The following is a 21696-nucleotide window of genomic DNA, read 5'->3' as shown; positions in this document are numbered from 1 at the left end:
TAGAAGGTCAAGGACTGTAGTCTTCAATATGGAATGAAGCTCAACATCAAAAAGACAAAAATTTTCACCATGGGACCAATTGGCAGCACCATGATGAATGGAGAAGAGATCAAGGTTGTTAACAGTTACACCTTGCCCAGCTACACAATCAACACTTGCTTGGGTACCTGCAGGCAGGAAATCAAAAGGCAAATTTCTCTAGGTGAATTTTCTGTCATAGATCTTTCCAGAAGCAAGGAAGGATGTCAGTCTAGATACTAAAATGTGCCTGGTTTAAGCCATGGTCTTCAAAATTTCTTGCTATGCATTAGAGAGCTGAGCAGTCACTAAGAATGACAGAAGAAGAACAGATGCCTTATATTTGTGGTGTTGGAGATCAGTATTGAACATTCAATGGACCACCAGGAGAAAAAACAGGTCTTTCTTGGAGAGAGTGGAACCAAATTTCTCTTTGGAGTTTAGGATTTTAAAGGTCCATCTCACATACTTTAGGCAGGTGGCCAGGATGGACTGATCCTTGGGGAAGGACATCATGCTTGGAAGGGTGCAGGGACTGTTACAGGAGAAGACCTGGGCTGTACCAGGGGCAATGGAGGTAGTTTTGGTTGGAGTCAGTGAGTCTGGCTCAAAATAGAAAAGGCTTCAGGAATGCTGTATGAGGTTGTTATGAGTCACAGGCAAGTCAACAGCACATAACAACAACAACATAGTCTTAAACACAGAGGACACCTAAAACTCAATAAAACAATAATCAATATTATTGGGGCAAATGACCTTCTTCCATTTTCTAGAAAAAAAGATTAAAATTTACATTGATTTCATTTTACATAGATCCCTAATCAACATTCTCAATGCCAGCAGTCAAGAAAGCAAATGATAGATTATATTGGGAAACTTTGATGTTAAGGAACTTTCCAATGTCTTAAAGAGTAAGGATTTCTAATTTAAAGCCTAAGTTTCACCTTATCCAAGCAATGATCCTTTTAGTTACTTACTATGGATCTGAATGTTGAACAGTTAATGAGAATGACAGGAGAAAAACTGATGCCTTTGAGTTGTAGAGTTGCAGAAGAACACTGAATATTCCATGCACCCTTGAAAGAACAAACAAATCTGTCTTACTGTGAGTGCACCAAGGGTGCTTCTTAGAGACATTGATGGTGATATTTTCTCTCGCATATTTTCAGTACGTTATTTGGAGGGGCCAGTACATGAAAGAGGATACTATGTTAGGAAAGATGGAGGGTCCGTAAAAGAAAAGAAGACCCTCAACCAGTAAGGTTTTCACATGACTACAACAATGAATTCAAGTATATCAGAAAAGATGGGGATGACACAGGATAGAAAAGAGTTCAGATCCATTGTTCATAAAGTTGTGATGAATCATAGTTCACTCAGTGGTACCTAACAACAACAGCAGCTATTTGCTATGTAGTTTTTGGAGTTCTGGTGGTTTTATTGAGTAACTCTTCAGAATATTAACCAAAAGTTCAACAATCCTAACCAACAAAATGCTGAATAAGAAAGCAGGATGTTTTACAGCTAAAAGCATTTACAGACTTGGAAAACCAATGGAGAGTTGCTAAAAGTTAGATCAAATATAACAGTAGAACCTTATTTAAGTTGAAATTTCGAGTTATGGTCAACATATGTCAGGATCACATGGTTAATGAGTCAGACCCTAAACACAATCTATTCAGATTGGAGCCCAAGCACAAATCTGTAAATATTTTTAAATTGCAATTGTGTATACATACCAGTCATGGTTCTTTACATGTTTTTGTAATTCTTCCTACAGATTTAACTTTCACAGCTATTACCTAGTGATGATTTATTTACACTTTAATCATATGTGTGGAATTTACTGTTTGTATGAAGATATTTCCTTTCATTACAAGATGGTTTATCTTTCTCCTGTTTAAAGCTTAATAAATAGAGCTCAACAAAATATTTTAAATCTAGTATGCCTTTTTCTATTACATGTATTTTATACTATTTAAGTGCAGTCTTATTTTATGTATGCTTGTATGTTAGAGTTCCTTGCTCATGGTAACGATTTCCAATTTTCTTACATTCAACTTCTAACCGCTTTGCTCTCAAGTCTACTTTACTGGGGGGAGGGAGGATGTCCTCCTTGTTGCCAAATCCAGTGATAATTTATCTAGTTTGTATTTTCTTTAATTGGATTCAATCTTTTAAAATGTTGGATAAAAAAAAATAAAATGTTGGATAAATCTTATTGAAATGACCTTTCATTATTCCATGATGGTACATTTCTTTGTTTTTATACTTACTATTCTAGAATTCTAGAAGCATCTTAGTTGTATTTCTCAGCTCCTTTTCTTTTTTCCTTGCTTCTCACATTACTTATCAAGGTAATATCACTTAAGTTCTGCATCACAAATTCATTCTACTGATACTCCTACATTACTATGCCAACATGTACAAAATGAAAGTCAGTATCACTTTCTAACCTTTCTTTTAGTTTATTTTATTTCCTTTATTCCCTACAAGAATACCCAGCATCGTTGTTCACCTTGGTGCACAAGTTTGAAAGGGAGGCATTATGTTTGAGCCTTGTCTCTTACTTCATTGTGTATAATCTAACACCAAATCCAGATGAATCAGGTTATGAGATATTTTCCAAACATGATCACACTCCTACATCATTACTTCATCATCTGTGGTTCTGTTTACCATAATTTTTAACCTATGTCACGCAATAATATAATTTTCTAAAAAGAAAGGCATTTCAGATAATTACTGTGAATTTTAATATAACAATCATATTTTGTTTCAGTTATTAGAGAGTTCGAATAAGTAATATTTTGTCGTGACTGTAATTTCTTAGAAAAATGAATTTTCTTTCTCTTTATGTCATTATCAAATTGATATTTCATTAAAAAGTATCTCATATATAATGAGATGGCATTTTTAATATAATTGTGAACAGTAATATGATTCAAAATAGCTGTTCTTCTAAAAATATTTTAGAATTTTAAAGTCAGTCATTTATTTTGCTTAAGAAATTAAATTGATTTATTATACAATTAGATTCAATGTAAATGTTCATAACTGATGGATTATACTTCTAACAACCAAATTACATTTTTACCTAGAATAAACACATCTTTATTTGAAGCTTTCTACAAATAAAGATAATTTTGAATTAATAGACATCTATTTAAGAATGTTGGAAGGAGGAGTGGGATCCACTTCTGTAATAGCTTGCCTCCGGAAACCCTATGAACCTGGAGAGAGGATGAGAGACACCCAAGCATTGAGGACTCTCCTTCATAGGGTCATTATAAATCACCTGTGACTCAATAGCACTTAACAAGAACAACAACAATTTAAGAATGGAAGTCACACTTGTAATATCTTGACGTACATATGTGTAGTTTGAGAACTACAACAAAAAATGTTATTGTTGTTATTATGCATCATCAAGTTGCCAATGACTCATAGTGATCCTTTGTACAACAGCTCTGAACCCTGCTCTAGCCTGAGCCAACCTTATTGTCTCTGAAACACCTACCCCCGTTACGCAGTCAATCCATCCCATCAAAGGTTTTCCTCTCTTGTGCTGTTTCTCCACCCTCCCAAGTTTATGTCCCTCTCAAAGAACTAGTCCTTCCTTGCAACAGGCCCAAAGTAAGTAAGTCAGATGAAGCCTCAGAATTCTTGACTCCAAGGAGCAACTTGCTCTCACCCTCTCTAGGATGAATCTGTTTGTTTTCCTAGCAGTCCAGGATATATTCAATACTCTTCTCCAGCACCACAGCTCAAAGGAATCAATTCTTTTTCTATCATCTGCAATAATTGTTCAACTTAATTACTTGCAAATGATATTTTCTTGATCAGGTGCTCCTTAGTCTCCAGATTGACATTATTGCTCTTCAGTATTCTAGAAAGGTGCCTGACAGCAGACTTTCCCAGTGCAATTTGTCTTTTGGTTCCCTGGCTGCTGATATCAGTGTGTTGACTGTGTAGCTAAGCAAGCTGAAGTTATTATCAGTCCCAATCTCAGCTCTATCATTCATGAAGCTGCCAATTGGCCCAGTTATGAGACTCCACCTTTGGGCATGTAGCCAGGGAGGAGCAGTCTTTGGAGAGGGTTATGCTTGGAAGGTCGAGGGACAGCACAGAAAGGAAGGTCTCAGATGGATTGACACAATAGCTAGAGTAATGAGTGTAGGTGGGTCATAGACAGTGAGTTTAGCTCAAGATAGAATACAGTTCAGAGCTATAGTGGAGAGGGTTGTTATGAATCATAGTAGACTTGACAGCACATAAAAAAATCTAACTTTAAAAAAAAATTTAAACTACCATTTATTTTATTTTCTTCCATTATATATCATGCCAGGGGGAAAAAAGAATCCTGAATAAAAGAATATTTTTTTTGGTTGCGTGTTTTGGGGTTAATTTTTGTAATTATTTTATAATTATTATATAATTATATTATAATCAAGTGTTTATTTCTCATTTAACTGTAAGTTTTTTCATAAGAATGTGGATACTAGCTATATAAGGTTTGGCTTTTTTCCTATTGGAGGGCTCCTTCTATTGTTTGATGGCAAATTTAAGTAAACATTTGCTGCTAGTTGTCTCAAGCCAGCTATGTATGACTCAGTTTGACCTTATTTATAAGATTAAAAAAATGTTGCTTGACCATGAAACAGTTTCATGGTCTTAAGTTCATTGTTTTATCTGTTTGCCCAGCCCTGTATTTTACCAACTGTGATGCTCTTAGTCATTTGTCTTTCATGATAATATGCTTAATGTAAGTGAGCCACAGTGTCATTATCCTCAGAGTTTAGGCACTATCTGAGTTTAACTAAGACTGATTTGATCATTCTTCAAACAATCCATAGAACATTCATTGTAAGTCTTCTTCAGTTTCTATCTTCTTTTTTTTTCATTGACAAATTTTCACATACATATGGGATGACTGGAAATAGCAAGAATTGAGTTATGTGCACCTTCTTCAATAAATCAACATTTTTGCATTTAAAATTTAAAGAAGTCTTTTGCAGCAGATCTGCTCAATATAATATGACATTTGATTTTATTGCTGCTGCTTCCAAGGACAGCAATTATTTGTACAAGTGGAAAAGATAATTGACAATTTTACCTTCATTTTTATTAGTCCATTTGTCAAGTTTTCTGCTTCTTTCACATACAGGAGTAATTCATATTGAAGGCTTTTTACCTCTAATGTGTAGGTGTGTTCATGTTATATTCATTTTTTTGCAAGTAAGTGTAATCGGAATGCTCCTTAGAGGCAAGGATAATGAAACTTCATCTCACTTATTTTAAGCATACTTTCAGGAGAAAGTAATCATTAGAGAGAGAACAGGTAGAGGTCAACAAAAGAGAAGATGACTTCCAAAAAGATTAATTGATACAGTGATTAATTACAACAATGGGCTTGAGCATGAGAGAATGTGACAATGGTCCTGGATATGGCAAAGCTCAGATCTGTTGTTCAGAGGGTTGCTGTGAGTCAGTCAACTCAACAGCACATTATAACAAAAGGTTGTTGTATCATTTGCATCTTACAGGTTGCCACTGAATCTTTCTCTAATGAAAAGAATACAATTTTCATTATATAATCCAACTTTTCAGATTATTTTTTGCTGTACACAGATTGAACAAGTTCAAAGGCAAAACCTTTCTGCACATCTATCCAGTCTGAATCACACAATATCACCTTGTTCTGTTCCAATATTATAGTTCACACGAGCAGTGTTAAACATTCTTAAATTCCCAAACTTTATAATTTAAACCATAACTTGTTAGGATTCACCCAGGCAAATGTCTTTGTATGGTCAGTAAAACATAAATATATTCCAGGTATTTTCCATTATTAGCCAATATTCATCTGACATGAAAAATTATATTCCTCATTCCGTTTCCTCTGCATCAGGCTTAAACTTCTCAACCATCCCTTGAAAGGAGAATTGAAATTAACAGCTGCAGTCACTATTGAACTATTTTCAACAAAATTTTTTCAGCATCTGATACTAGTGATCTTATTTCATAATTTGCTCTTTCTGTTTAACTGCTTTTGTTTGAGATGGGCTATGTGGATCTCTTGGTTGGTTGGCTAGATAGCTCTCTTCCAAATTTCTTAACATAAATGAGTAAGTGCTTCCGGCTTTGCATCTGCTTATTACTGACACATCTCAAATAGTATTCTAACTGGTTTACATTTAGAAGTTATTTGATGAGAATTTAAATCATAATACAATTTTTGCTAGATATATAGAATTTCTTAGGAAAAAAATGGATTTGTCCTAAATTACTACAGGAAAGTTATTTTGTCATTATTATAATATTTTAATGAGTTACTGTACCAGTAATGCATAACATATCAGGCTGCTAACCAAAGGGTCAGTTATTCATAATCACCAGACACTTAATAAAGATTTACTATGAGTTAAAATTCCAAGAGGTTTTCATTCTTTCTTTTAAGTAGAATAATAATTATTATTATTATCATAAAAATAAACAAACTGTTGTTTGCCAAGTGAAGTGTACTATATAATATCTCTTCTCGAATTATTTTAAAAATGTGTATATTTTGATTTGTAGATAACTTTAACTCAATGATAGAATTGTCATAACACTCATTAAACTTTCCTCATGCACTAAAAGATTTTATAAAGTTTACTTTTTTACAAATTTTCTTCTAACAGCTATAGAAATTGCAAGGTTTTTCTTGATCTAAATTTAATAGTTCCTACAAAGGTTTAGTATATGTTATATTGTGTTCTTAACTAAAAGGCCATATGTCTTTAGCAGTTTGAATCTGTAAACTGCTCAATGAGAAAAATCTTAATAGGAAGAGATTGATCATTACAGGCTTGGAAACCTAATGAGTGCTCACTATCTCAGAATCAACCCTAGGACAGTGATTTACAGGTTTAGGGACTTTTCTGTTTTGTTTTCATGGGAGGTTTGTTGTTGTTGTTGTTTTTAATTTTTAGACATTTCTCTTATAAATCATTTTATAGGAAATTCAGATTACCAAATTAAATTTTTAACCAGGCTAAGGTACTGATATATCAATGTCTAATTTCTAACATCAAATTACATTTTGAAATACATAATTTTCTCATACTTAAACAACAGAATTCTACGTGTAAATTTTATTTATTTTTTTGCTGATGTAAAATGGACTTTGAACAAAAGCAGAGACTACTAACTGCTGAGAAAATAATTTGAGAGTTGAATTCTATGTCTATGAATGTAGCATCAGGATCGAAGAATACTAATCAACATCCTGCTTTATGCAGATGATATAACTTTGCTTGCTGAAAGTGAGGAAGACTTGAAATGCTTGCTGCAGAAAACCAAAACCAAGATATGGTTTATATCTCAACATCTTGTTGTTGTTGTTGTTGTTGTTGTTAAGTGCCGTCGAGTCTCAGGCAACTCAGCGATCTAGAGAAGAAATACTCCTAATTGGACCAATAGACAAAATCATGTATTTTTGAAAAATGGTGGAGCTTGTCAATGATTTCATCTTAATTGGGTTCACAATTAACACCCAAGATAGTAGCAATCAAGAAATCAAAAGACATGCTGAAGTGGGAAAATCTGCTGTTGAGGGTCTCTCCAAAAGGCTGGAGAACAGTGATACCAGTTTAAAGACGAAGATCCACCTGGTTCAAGCCAGAGCCTTCTCAATACTTCTTTGTTCCTGATAGTCGAATAATGACTAAGGATGACAGAAGAAATTTTGACCTCATACCTTTGAATTGTAAAAGTGTACTCTACTTTTTATTTTCTACTTTTTTTTTTTAAGTGTACAAGACTTTAGTGTTGTAAAAGTATACTAAATATCCCGGGGACTTACCAAAAAACAAAAAAATATGTATTTTAGAGAAAGTGCAACCAGAATGTTCCTTTTAGGTAAGGATAGAGGAGCTCTGACTCACATACTTTGGGCAAATTGTTGAGAGGGGCCAGTCCTTGGACATAATGTGTGGGAAAGTGAAGGGTCACCATAACAGAAAAATATCCTCAACAAAATGGACTGACAAAATGACTGCAAAAATTTGATCAGAGGTGATGAAGGTGGCACAGGATCAGATGGTATTCAAATCCATTTTTCATAGGGCTTCTATATGTGATGGTCAAGTGGATGACCGTAATAATTATTAAAGATTAGTATTTAGAATCATTACTACACTTTGATAAATATATTGTTGTTGTTGTTGTTATGTGCCGTCGAGACGTTTGCGACTCCTAGCGACCCCTATGCACAACAGCCCTAAACCCTGCTCTGTCCTGCGCCAACCTCACAGCCTCTGATACACCCATCCCGATTACCCCAGTCACCGAATCAATCCATCTCATAGAGGGTCTTCCCCTCCTGCGCTGTCCCTCCACCCTCCCAAGCATGATGTCCCTCTCCAAGGACCCATTTACAACTTATTTTTCTTCATCATATTTAATTTCACCTTTTTATCATTATAAAATATTATATTTTATACACATAATAAAAGTAACATGTTTATCAATTCTTGATAAACTATACTCTTTTAAAATATTTTCTGTTAATACTAGACAGTTTTGCAGTCAAATTAATGTTTTATTAGGTTGGGGTATTGAGAGATTAGATTGCTTGCTTAATAGGAGGAGTAGTGAAATAATGAGAGTTGTGGGGTTTTTTGTTTGTTTCTTAGAATTTAAAAATGGGGGAAAAATCTTGCAGATAGACTAGTTCCTTTAAAAAATCCAAAAATATCATGCACTTGAAAACATGATTTATGTTATTCTTTCTACTCCATTGCTTTCTGCTCCTCTGCTAAAGTCCAAAGTCATTCCTCCTAGAGAATGATTAAGTAACAACCGCCTTTTGAAAGTAGTCTCTTTGATTCCCAGAGATTATATATTCCTTTTTCCAAATGCTTTGTATAGGCCTATCCACTTTCTATTACATTTATATCTGTAAAGCAAAATTCTCTACTATTCCATCAATCTTGATTCAACAGACCCTGTGGGGCAGAGAAGAGCTGATCCACTGGGTTTCCAAAACTATAGTCTTTATGCTGTGAGATTGGAATATGTTTCTCCTGAAGAGCTTCTTGTAGGTTTGAACTACCAACTTTCTGGTTAGCAATAGAGAACTTCAATCACTGCACCACCAGAGTGCTCTTTCTCTACACACACACACACACATACACACACATTAATAGATAACATATGCATACTTAGGAGAACAAATACATTTCTAAACATAGGTGATAAATTAAACTCTACAGAAATTAATACTCTAAGAAATTTTCAAACATCAATTAGCCAATTTTATTATTTTATGTTTCTTTCCTGCCAGCAGATATACTGGCAAAGATATACTACCAAATATGTAAAATATTTCAAAATGTTCATTTTATAAAACTACTAAAATCATTATTTGCATGTGTTTCAGTGTAGCAAAAATACCTCCTTTATTTCTTTATAAAATATCGTATTTCTGAAAACGTATCTTGTACTCTAAGACCAAGCAAACATATCTTATTTTATAAACAGGAAAAAGAAGAAAGGGAAGTTAGAGAGTGATTTTTTAAATTTTTTTTTTTTACTTACGGAAGGCTCTATAAAATTCTTCAAGTGCAAGGTGCTTGTCAGTGTTAAAATCATCATATTTCAGTAGATCATACAAAGTACAGTCAGATAGATCCTTGTTAAATTCTTCCTGTTTGATTACCTAATGGAAAATTAGAAATATACATTTATATTGTATCTTCACATTTGTATGGTATGTTGTTGTTTACCATCGAGTCGGAACAAACCCATAGCTGACCCTCCGACAGGTGTTCAGAGGCAGTTAATCACATAGGAGGAAATTGTCCATCATTCTTCCATGAAGTAGCTGGTGGCCTCAAACTGCCTGCCTTTGGAATTGCAGCACACTTCTTCCCACAAGGCCGCCAGAGCTCTTTTTATGGTATAATTCTTTATAATAATCATTTAACCCACTGTTGAAAGGTTAACACTGACTCATTTAATATGATGGACTTTTATTTAATGGACAACTGTTACCATTTGAAAGGTAGTCAATCAAGATTGTTATCATTGTTAGTTGCCATTCAGGTGATTCAAACTCACAATGGCTTTATAAGTTGCAGAGTGGAACTGGTCTTGATGGGGCTTAGAAAGTTCATCAGTCATATCTTCCTTAGTGGCTCTAGGTGGGTCCTGTCCATCAACTATTTGGCTAAAAGTTATTAAATGTTTGCCTCACACAGGGAGACCTTCAATTAAATAGGCATGTAGAATTTAGTTCAAACACTCTAGTACAAAGTTCTCACTGGATGACACAGAAAATCTAGGCAGTTTGTAAAAGGACATTCTGTATTATAGTCATTTACTTCCTCCATTTACCCTAACCCCAAAAAATACCTCCATTTGAAAATTGTCTCCCATGTCTCAATGACCTTTCTTAAAATAGAACAGTTCTGTTTCCAACACAAATTTTTCAGTAGCTTGTGTCAACTTACTTCCTCATATTATAAGTGAAAAATGATGTCAGATTATTTTTTCTCCTCTGCCTATGCCTGAACTCCTCCCCTGCTGAAAGTTAAACCATTCGGGACTATGCATTAACTCCCACGATCACAAAGGAGCTATTAAGCAAATGATTGTTTCCAGGCGCAAGATAGAATTAATGCACCAAGTGATGATGAAAACCTATTCAGGCATGAGTGAAGAAAACCATCAAATGGCTTTTCGATCTGTGCTGTGTCCTTTGGACTGCAGCTGAACTTTTTTTTATACTCTACTGCTTTTGACTATTGCCTGCCATCTAAGTCTGTTCCCCAGGATATTTCAAATATCCTTATTTCTGGTGAGTAGTAACACATCAGGTTCTACTGTCTTATAAACCTTTCCACTTACAGAAGAAGTAATTTCTATTTCATACAACATAGCCTACTTTTAAAATAGCAGATGATGTGTGATCAGGGAAAAACAAAGAAAAACAGGCTTCAAAGTCTAACAATTCTACATATAAATCTTTCTAATGATTTGCAATATTTATAATTTGGGGTTATCTTTTAACCTTTCTTCAAATATAAAATGAAAATTATTACATATTATTACACAAGTCATGATTTCTGAAGTAGTATTAGATAAGAAATAAAGTCAAACGCAAAAGCTGACATATAAAAACTCAAAAAATGGACATTTAAATTTAAGAAAAATGATTTTTATATAAATTACACATCACATTAAATTAGTTCATAATAGACTTTCAAAGATTAGCTTGTATATTTTATGGTTATATACTGACAATAGGTTATTCTTTCTTTTGATGTAGAACTGTTTCAGGCTACCTTTGTTTTATCAATTGTAGGCTGGTGATCTCTGGATGCTTGTGACCTATTCATTTAACCCTTTTTTGAACTCTTGTATGGTACAAATGTAGTTATATGTGAGTGCGGGTAAGTTGTAGAGATGAAGCTGGAAATGGAACCAAGCATATGGGATATTAGAGCCTCCTGCCTCCCTCTCTAGCTGCCTTAGTGGTGATATGCAACATGAGCATATGCACTGCTGAGCAGTATTTTTAAAATATAGCGAGTTTTCTGATCTTGTGCATGATTTTGAAATTTCTTCGGTTAAACTGACATTTGCTGCCTTAGAGAGGGAAAAATGGTAAAAGGCTTATCGTCTTTAAATGAACCATATAAATAGATACTGCAGATAGCAAGTACTAAGCCCTACACTATTCCACAGTCCAGCTGGAGGGATTAATAAAACTATCTAAATGACTAAAGCCATCTCTCCTATAAGCCTAATGGGAAAACAAAATACTGCTTTTCTATTTAGAAAGCAACAGAGCTCTGAGTCGTTCTCCATCTGTTATGTGTTAGATCATGGAAAATGACTTTCCCCGGAGAGCAGTTGGGAGGGGAAGAGTTTATTTGATCTCACCTCACTATTGTTTCTATAAATATCTCCAATGTCAGTATTATAAATTTTAGAAAGTAGTAGCACAAAATATATCACTGAACAATATTTTATAGTGATTTTTAAACATGATTACTATTTTTATCATGCTTTTGCAGTCAAGAAATCAAAAGATGAATCCCTCTCAGGAAGGCTGCTGTTAGGGACCTCTCAAAAGTGCTAAAGAGCAACAATGTCTGTCTAGAGACTAAGGTATACCTGATTCAGGACATGGTTTTTGTAATTACTTGTTATGCATCAGAGAGCTGAACAATGACTAAAAATGATAGAAGAAGCATTGATGCCTTTCAGTTGTGGTGCTGGAGGAGTCTTGAACATACCGTGGACTGCCAAGAGAACAAAAATATTTTTCCTTGAGAGGGTGAAACCAGGTTGCTTCTTGGAGGCAAGGAGTATGAAGCTTCATCTCACACACTTTGGGCATGTGGTCAGAAGGAACTAGTCCCTGGAGAAGGACACCATGTTTGGAAGGGTGGAGGGAGAATGAAAGAGGGAAGACCTAGGGTGAGATGGATTGACATAGTAACAGGAAAAATGGAGTTAGGTGTATAAGAGGCAGTGAGATCTGTTGAAGATAGAGTAGGGTTCAGAGCTATTGTACATAGCATTGCTATGAGTCACAGGTGACTTGATGGCACATAACACAATCAACAATTTTCACTATATTGGGATGGAACACAAAGTTGGAGGAAAAAGCTTTTCTAATATAAATGTTATACATTTATATCTGTTTCAATAGTCACATTTTTTTCATATTAATATTACGTACTAAGCCAAAAGAAGAAATGAGAGCATTCCTTCTCTTTTTCTCCTGAATATTATCTCTGGTAGAAGACTAGCTAAAGGAAGCATCAGTGTGTCTTTGATTTGACCATGATTACACAACTAAGCTAGGCAAGCTGTTTTGCTGAATGCGAACCAAATAAACTCATTGTTCTAGCTAATAAACTTTCTGAAGAAAAACCCCTGCTTACTTATCCTGAGGAAAACATCATGCATAGGAGTTGAGCTATTCATTCCATATTTTTCAATATTTCAAATACATCATTTGAGTGTTTATGCTATATTTTGTAAAGAAAATAACCCACTTAAAATATCCTTTTTAGTAAACCTTTTCGATTTTCCTAGTTGTAAATTGTGATACACTCTGTAATGTCTGTAATGAGAGAGGTACTTTCATGTGGTTTGGAAGATAATTGGAATTTAAAGCTAATCCCATGTGAAGTGTTCCATCATTTAATAAGGCAGAATGATTAACAGGTAGGGATCTAAGTTCTGGTAGGTATGATGAAACATTGGATTGTGCAATTATCAGGATCATTGACTCTTGTATTCTCTAAATTGCCTTAAAGTAATTACAGTTTGTCAAGAAGAATGTTTCATAAGTAGATTTCCTTCCCAGTCAACAAGGCACTTGAAACAGTTGTCAAAAGTTTGGGTGCTACTCAAAAAGTCAGTAGTTCTAACCATTATCTGTCCTGTGGGAGAAAGATGTGTAATGTTCCTTTGTAAAATATAAATCCTTGGAAATCCTAGGAGATAGTTCTGCTTTGCTTTATAGTATCACTATGAATGAGAATAAACTCAAGGAAAATATGATTTTCTTGGTTAATGTTGCATGCCAACATGCTGGTCTATAAATGATGATGTAAACACTGAATTGGTTGCTCTTCCATAACTAACATTATAATGAATTAGCTTTCCATGATGTGATTGGTCAGTTAGTTGAAAGGGAGTTTCTTCACAGGTGTAGAGTGACTCCAGAGCCTAAGGAAAGAATCTAAAAAAAAAAAAAAGAGTTGTTTTTTCTTGTTTTCTTTTCTTTCTACCTTCTCTTATAGTGGCATTCCTTTCCTGGTACCTAGGGATGCAGATGTCTCTGGTCTGATGCTTGACTTTCACAATCTGTATTTGCCAGCCCTTCACAAACTTTTGAGCAGCAGCATGTGCCCTGAACCTGTTCACGGATCTACGAATACTTGGTTTCCCATCTTCTTTGATTCTGTCAGCTATTTTCTAGAAGTAAATCATATATTGTTTTTAGGTGTTTTCAAGTTCGTTCCAAATCATAGTGGCTCTATGTATAACTAAAAAAATCCTGCACTATTTTATTCTGCATCGTCCCATCAATCTGCTGTGTTTAAGCTCATTTTGTCAGTGCTGTGTTGATCCATCTCATTGATGACTCTTGTGGAGAATCTTCTCCTTCTTCAATAAGCTCCTAGTTCCCCAAGCACCTTTGTCCAGTGACTACTCCCTCCTGAAAACATACTCAAAAGTTTCTCATATGAAGGTTCACAAAATTAAAGAATACTACCACACTTCTTATAATACAGTTTTATTCACTCTTTTGCCAGTTCACTGAATATTCAGTATTCTTTGCCAACACTATACAAATACATCAATTCTTCTGTCCTCCTTATTAACTGTACAACTTTTACATACACATGAGGTAATTAAAAAAATAGTATAGTTTGGGCCAAGTAAAAAATAGTCTATAAAGAGAAACCCATGGTATTGAACACTGTAAGAGGCACAGGGCAGCAGATTGGCCAAATGAAAACATTATTTCATTTCTGAACTGCTGCTTGATTCATATGTGAAGATTGTGTCTACAAATTAATCATTGACAATTTAAAACCTTTTTTTTTCTAATTACAGTTATACTGCTTATTGGTCCAGTTTTGAGGATTATTTATATTATTCTGTGTTGAACTGTAATTCTTACTGAAGGCTGTAGTCTTTGATATATAATAAATACTTCAAGTCTTCATTTTTTGTGAGCATGGTAGTGTCATCTGTATGTTATGGGTTATTCACAAGACTTCCTCTATTTCTGATGCAACATTATTATTGATATAGTCCATCTTTAAAAATAGTCACCTTCTTGATAAGTATTCATTATGTTCATATAAATATTATTCTATCAATGACAATACTGTACTTCAGGATACATTTTGACTTGTTCTTTTTGACAATCAATGTTACATTTCTCATTGCCAACACAGAAAATAGTAGACCACATGGCTCTCTGATGCAAAAGAGCCAGTTCCATCCCATTTCAGGTATGTTGATGAAATAATTCTTCATGCATTCTATATCTGTTTTGTTAATCTTGCATTTTTCATAGTTGCATACTATATTCTATGCAGGCTCTATATTCCAATTATTAATGAATGTTTGCAACTCTTTCTCCTCATTTGAAACTTTGCCCCATCAAGTAAGTTAAAGTCTTCCTTTGGCTAAAGCTGTACCCCAACTACGTCAGTAAGGTCTGCTTCAAGAAAGCAGCTCTATCTTCTCCAGTCAAATGTTGAGTGTCTTCCAATCTGAAGATCTCATTGTATGGCACATTATTATTAATACACAGTGTTCTGTTATTCATAATGTGGTCAAGGGTCCATAATTTCAGATGTGTATGAACATTTACTACTTACTAATTGATCTTTCTTAACCTGGAAACACCATGTAAACTTACCCACCATGGGTGATCTGCTAGTATTTGAAATATCAGTGGCATTCCACCAGCATCACAGCAACATACAAGCCATCAAAATATGATAAATTGATAGAACAATGGTAGAAAATCAACAGGGACAATGTTACTATTTACAATGATCAGCTGAAGAGATTATTAAACCACTCATGAGAAGACAAGTACTTTATTTTGAAGTCATCAGGTTCCCAGGCACTTTTAAACCATTAATACACATCTTAAATGAAAAGAAATACTTCTACACATATTATCCTTTAACTCTTAACACATTAAATTTTAGTACTGCTGATATCTTGTACATATTATGAACCTCGCTCTAAAAAATTTGAAAAAAAAGAACGTCTGGAACTTTCTACTAATGCATACAGATACAATTAAAGTTATTCCTGTTTTTAACTGTAGTTCAAAACTCCTCCTAAACCAAAATTTATTGTCTTTCCTCATTCTCTTATTGCTGATTTTCTGGTTATTATTATTCTGAAGTCTTTGGCACTTGTAAATAAATTTCCAGTACAGCTAGGATTAACCTATAGGCACTGCTAACATGATTTTAAATCGAACATCTGGTTTCTGATTTCTAAAAATTATTTGATATATTTGATATATTTGATTAGTTTATCATCTTTTAAACTGTTAGGTAGGATGGAATTCTTTGGAAGTCTTACTTCACATCTTTAATTACAAAAAATATATATTTATGCTTAGTATACTCCCACTAAAATATCTTTTGCTGTTGTTTTCTTTTTTTTTTTTTTGGTCTTCAAATCTATGGAAAATTGTATTGCACAAGAAAGGGCAGTGTTTTCATTGTTATAGTTGTTATGAGTAGTTGTTGTTGTTGTTATTGTTAGGTGTTGTCAAGTACAACCCATAATTAACCTTTGAACTAAATATCTGAAAGCAGTCTGGTGTGTACCATCCTCACTTCCTGACACACAAGAGCCCATAGCAGCAGTCACCGTGTCAATCCACCTGGTTGAGCATCTTCCTCTCCTTTATCAACCCTTTACCCTTCCCAACATCATGTCCTTTTCCAAGGAATAGTACCTCCTAGGAATATGTCTAGAGTATGTGAGGAAAAGTCTCATCATTCTTGCTTCCAAAGAGCACTCTGGCTGCACCTGCTCCAAGACCTCTTTGTTCTCTTGACCATCCATGAGATGTTCAGTGCTCTTTTTCAACACCACAGCTCAAAGGTGTCAATTCTTTTTCTGTCATCCTTATTCATTGCCCAGGTCCTAGACGTATAACTACTAATCAGTAAGACCATGGCCTGAATCAGATTCATCTTAGTCCTCAAACTGACATCACTACTCCTCAATAATTTGGAAAAATCCCTAACTGCAGATTTTCACGATGCAATGTATTATTCTCACAAAACCCACAATAAATAAATATGTTGACTGGGCTTTATAAGCCTTTTAAAGTATCTTAAATTGTAATTTTCTGTATCAATTCTAAGTAAGGAATGATTTTTCACTGACAGCATTGTTATTAGATGCCATCAAGTTGATCATAACTCATAGCTACACCAAGAACAAAAGATTGAGCCTTGCCCTAATCTGTACCATATTCATGATTTCTGCCTTGTTGAGTCCACTATGGCAGTCACTGTGTAAATCTATCTTGTCAAAGTCATCCTCTCTTTCTCAGACTTTCCACATTTTCCAGTATGACATTTCCACTCAAGGTGTGATGTCTCCCTAAAGCATGAAGCTCTACCACCCACAACGTCAAGGACTACTCTGGCTCTACTTCCCCTTTGAGAGATTTGTCTGTTCCTATAGTAGTCCTTGTAATATCCAGTACTCTTTTTCAATGCTACAAGTCAAAGGCATGTATTTTTCTTCTGTATTTTTTAGTCAATGTTCTACTTTCAAATGCCTAGGAAACAACTGTAAATGCTATGGCTTGGGTCAGGTGCATCTGAGCCACCAAACTGAAGCCTTATTCTTTTTCTTTTTCTAAGTTATCAATAATATTTTATGTAGAAAAGTCACAGAAGAGCATATGAAAATATTGAAGTAAAGACATGTACGTAGGGTGCAATACAAACATTTTTTTCTATATAATATTATTATTATTGTTAATTGCCATTGAGTCATAGGCAACTCATAGCGACCCTATGGATGAAAGATCTAAACATTTGTATAATTTTCATCATTTCTGCAGTTCATAGGGTTTCTAGAGGCAATCTACTTCAGAAGTGAAAGCCATTCCTTCTCCAAACTTATTTTAATTGAGAGCTCCACCAAACACTGTCCACCATAGGTAACCCTTATCGCATTTGACACTTCAGTGTCACAGTGTTTAGCATCACAGCAACCATGAGTTTCCTCTGTACAGAAAATAGACCAGTGCTATACCACTTAGAAGACTGGTTGACCAAAAACAATTAAAACCAGGCAAAATTAGTTATGATAAATGTTAAGTCATTGGATATTTTTAAAAATATTTTAATTATTATACTGGATAATTTACAAAATTCGAATACACTGTTTTTTAGAACACATTCTTCCAATTTCCCTCACCCTCCCACACATTAAATTGTACAATGCCAAGGTTAATTGCTCCCTCCTCCTGCACATACTCATCCCTCTGCTTCCACCCTCTCCATAATCCTTTGGATCTTCATACTCATTCTACAATTATGGTTTTACATAATAATTATCTTTGTAAGACCGAGTTAGTTTACTCAGCATGATGATCTCCAGTCCCTCCCAAGTTGGATAATAATTAACAAAATCATTGCTCCTGCATGGTGTGTAGTATTACATTGTATGAATGTATCACAATTTCTCAATCCATTAAATCGTGCTGGGGCACCTGGGCTGTTTCCATGTCTTTGCAACAATGAATAATGCTATGAGATGGATTGGTTTTGTGAGTGGAGTGGTGGGAATGAATGTGTTTGAGACAGCGAGATTGGCACAGGATAAAACGACGGTTAGGGCTCTTGTACATAGGGTCACTATGAGTCACAAATGACTTGATGGCACATAACAACAACAATAACAAGATAAACATTGGTGTACAAGTCTCTGTTTGTGCCTCAGTTCTCATTTTCTCAGGGTATATTCCAATCAGTGGAACAGCTGGGTCATATGATATTTATATGTTCAGCTTTTTGAGCTGTCTTCCAGAGTGGTTGTACTATTTTACAATCACACCAACAATGTGTAAGAGTTCCTATCATGCCATATCCTCTCCGACATTTATTACTTGCTATCCTGTTAAACTTTGTCACTGTTAATGGAATAAGATGGTATCTCATTGTGGTTTTGATTTGAATCTCTCCTATTGCCATTGATTTGGAGCATTTCTTCGTGTGTCTGGTGGCCATTCTAATATAGTCTTCTATGAAAATTCTTCCCATGTCTTTTGCCTATTTTTTAATTGGATAATCAGTCTTTTTTCTTGAGGAGTTCCAGGAGTATTCTGTAAACTTTCGTTATAAGACTCTTGTCTGAGATAGTATTATCAAATGTTCCCAGATGGTGAATTTTCTTTCACCCTTTTGGAAAGTTTTTTGATACACACAGGGATTAATCTTTAGAAGGTCCCACTCATCAATTTTATCCTTTACAGATTTTGCATTTCTGGCTATATTTGGCAGTCTCTTTATACCACAGATGAGGCCTTGATCCCAGGTTATCTCTTATTAACTTTATGGTTTGGGGTTTTACTCCCAGATCTCTGATCCAGCTTGAGTTTATTTTTGTGTATGGTGTGATATGTGCATCCTGTTTGAGCTTTCCTGCTAATGGACGTCCCCTTTTTTCAGCACCATTTATTGAAGAGGTTTTGATTTCCCCATTTGATAGCTTTGATTTCCTTGTCAAATATCAGTCGACCATAGAGAGTTGGATCGATTTCTTTGTTCTCTTTTCTTTCCCATTGGTCTATGTGCCTATCATTGTACCAGTACCATGCTGCTTTCATTACTACTTCTATGTATTATGTTTTAAGGTGAATCCTTGTTCTTTAGAATTTCAGAAAGGTTCTTGAAGGCAAATATCCCCAATAAGGCATATCTATTGATATCTTGGCTTTTGCCACCATGAAAATGAGTTGTGCATTAAAATAAAATACAATTATTGACAAATTTAATCTATTCTCCATCCATCATGATCCTGCCTATGAGTCTAGTAGTGAAGAGGTTTGTTTTCTTGATGTTGAGACCCACATTGAAGTCTATAGTCTTTGATCTTCTGCACCAAGCTTCATCTTCTCTTCAATTTCCACAACAGGGCTGTGCCGTCTGTACAATACGCTTTTCTGATGAATGTTCCTACAATCCTGATGCCGTTCTTGTCTTCACACAATGGTTTTTCTTGATGTACAAACTGAATAGTTACGGAGAAAAAAATACAACACTGATATACACTTTTCCTTGTTTTAAACAATACAGTGTACCCTTGTTCTTTTCAGATAACAACTTATTAGGCCATGTTATGCTCATATAAACATAAGCAAGTTTTTGGGCATTCCCATTTTCCTCAACGTTAGCTGCAATTGGTTATGACCCACAGAGTCAAATGCCACGCAAAATCTATAAAACACAAATAAACATGTCTCTGGCATTCTTGGATTTCCGCCAACATCCCTCTGATATTTAAAAATAATTGATGTGTACAAATGTTGCAAAAATATTATTGTCATGCATTTCTTATACCTGAAAAATGTCCATTCTTATTCTTACTTTATTTAATTTTGAAAATGTTTCACATATGGTAGCCATTGAGTAAATTAAAATTGTAGTCAAATAAGTACAACATAATAATTTAAATCAAATAAACAAGAAGTTTATGCTATTATTTTAATGAAGAGTTGGCATATGTGCACATTAGAGAAATATTTTATTCTAATATATATTCTTATTTTGAATATGCTTATTAATATCACATGAAATGCAAATGGAGAAAAACCTAAATCAGTATATTCCATACAACAGTTATTTAAACTCAACATCATAAGGGAATGGCAATGCAAACTTAAATTCTAGGTCTAGTTATTTTATCAAATGAGCAGAAGATTTAGGAGCTAATTTTCCATGTTTTCTGCACCATTACAACACATGCGCTGGAAGATTTCTGCTAACAAATTCATGGCTCTAATTCTTTTGAGGGAAGTCTGTTGTGACCCCCTCACTCCACTTGCTGTGAGCTGTTAAGGTGGATCTGACGTTCTAACATGTTCAGAGGTTATAAATTGTATGGGAGGAGATTGTCCAACTTTCTTCTGTGAAGTAGCTGGTGGGTTTTACTGTGTGCCTTTGGGTTGACAGCACAACTCCTTATGAATATGCCACCAGAGATTCCTTTTTTGCTGAATTTGTTACCATACACAGTTGTTTAACTTGCTTAAAAGTTTATTTTAATCAACACCATTATTCCTTGTATAATATTATACCTTTAAAAAGCTTTGAAGCTCAATTTATCATACTGGCCAATCTGGCCTAAGCTTTATTCCTCTCCTCAAAATAATTTATAGAAATATTGCTGTCTGATTAACAAGTTTACTTTTGCTCTCAATTCATAATAAAAATATCGTTTACCTTCTTTCCTTCACAAAATCTACAACACCATTAAAAACCTATTGAAAGATTATCACAAAAAATATATACACCTGGAATTCTGGCGGCCTAGTGGATAGAGAGTTGTGCTACCAACTCAAAGGTAGGTGGTTTCCATCCACCAGCTGCTCCAAGAAGTATAGGGAATCTTCTTCTATGCCATTTATAGCACCTTTAGTCAGCTTTGAGTGAGTTCAAACTTAATGACAAGGATTTCAAGGCCTCTTTACTTTGAGCATACAAGGCTGTGCCATCTGTATAGTACAGGCTGTCAATTTCCCTCTGGTCCTGATGCAATTTTCTTTTTCATATTGCTTGAATTTCTTTATCAATATACAAATAATCTTTATAACCAAGAAGCTGCACTTCTCTGGCAATTTAATTCCACTAGTGGCTCCTAGAGAGAAAGATGAGCAGTATCTTCCCGAGTAATATATGGCCTTAGAAAGCCAGTGGAAATGCAGCCTAAGAGTCTGTTGACCCTTTGACAACTGAAAGTAATCTTTATGGGAGCAGATCACCAAATTTTTCTCTCCTGGAATCTTTGGGTGGGACCTACAACTAACTTTTCAGTTAGCAACCAAACACTTTAACTGTTACACTACCGACACCCCTACTACAGATTGTAATTTGTAATGTC

At 34.7% G+C, this 21696-nt stretch overlaps 1 protein-coding gene across 1 annotated transcript in view; it reads right to left on the bottom strand.

The window, feature by feature from the left end:
• The window catches only part of FSTL5 (follistatin-like 5), a 1151716-nt gene that overhangs the window by 618220 nt on the left and 511800 nt on the right, over positions 1-21696 (bottom strand). The window contains exon 5 of the mRNA XM_006892774.1: positions 9601-9721. Coding sequence (XP_006892836.1) covers positions 9601-9721 — 121 coding nt within the window. The remainder of the gene's footprint in view (positions 1-9600; positions 9722-21696) is intronic.

This window comes from Elephantulus edwardii, unplaced genomic scaffold, assembly GCF_000299155.1.
Source record: "Elephantulus edwardii isolate Elephantulus edwardi_28Jun2011 unplaced genomic scaffold, EleEdw1.0 scaffold00119, whole genome shotgun sequence".
In the NCBI taxonomy this organism is placed as follows: domain Eukaryota; kingdom Metazoa; phylum Chordata; class Mammalia; order Macroscelidea; family Macroscelididae; genus Elephantulus; species Elephantulus edwardii.
Note: the sequence above shows the minus strand (reverse complement) of the source record. Positions and strands in the feature narration are given on the sequence as shown.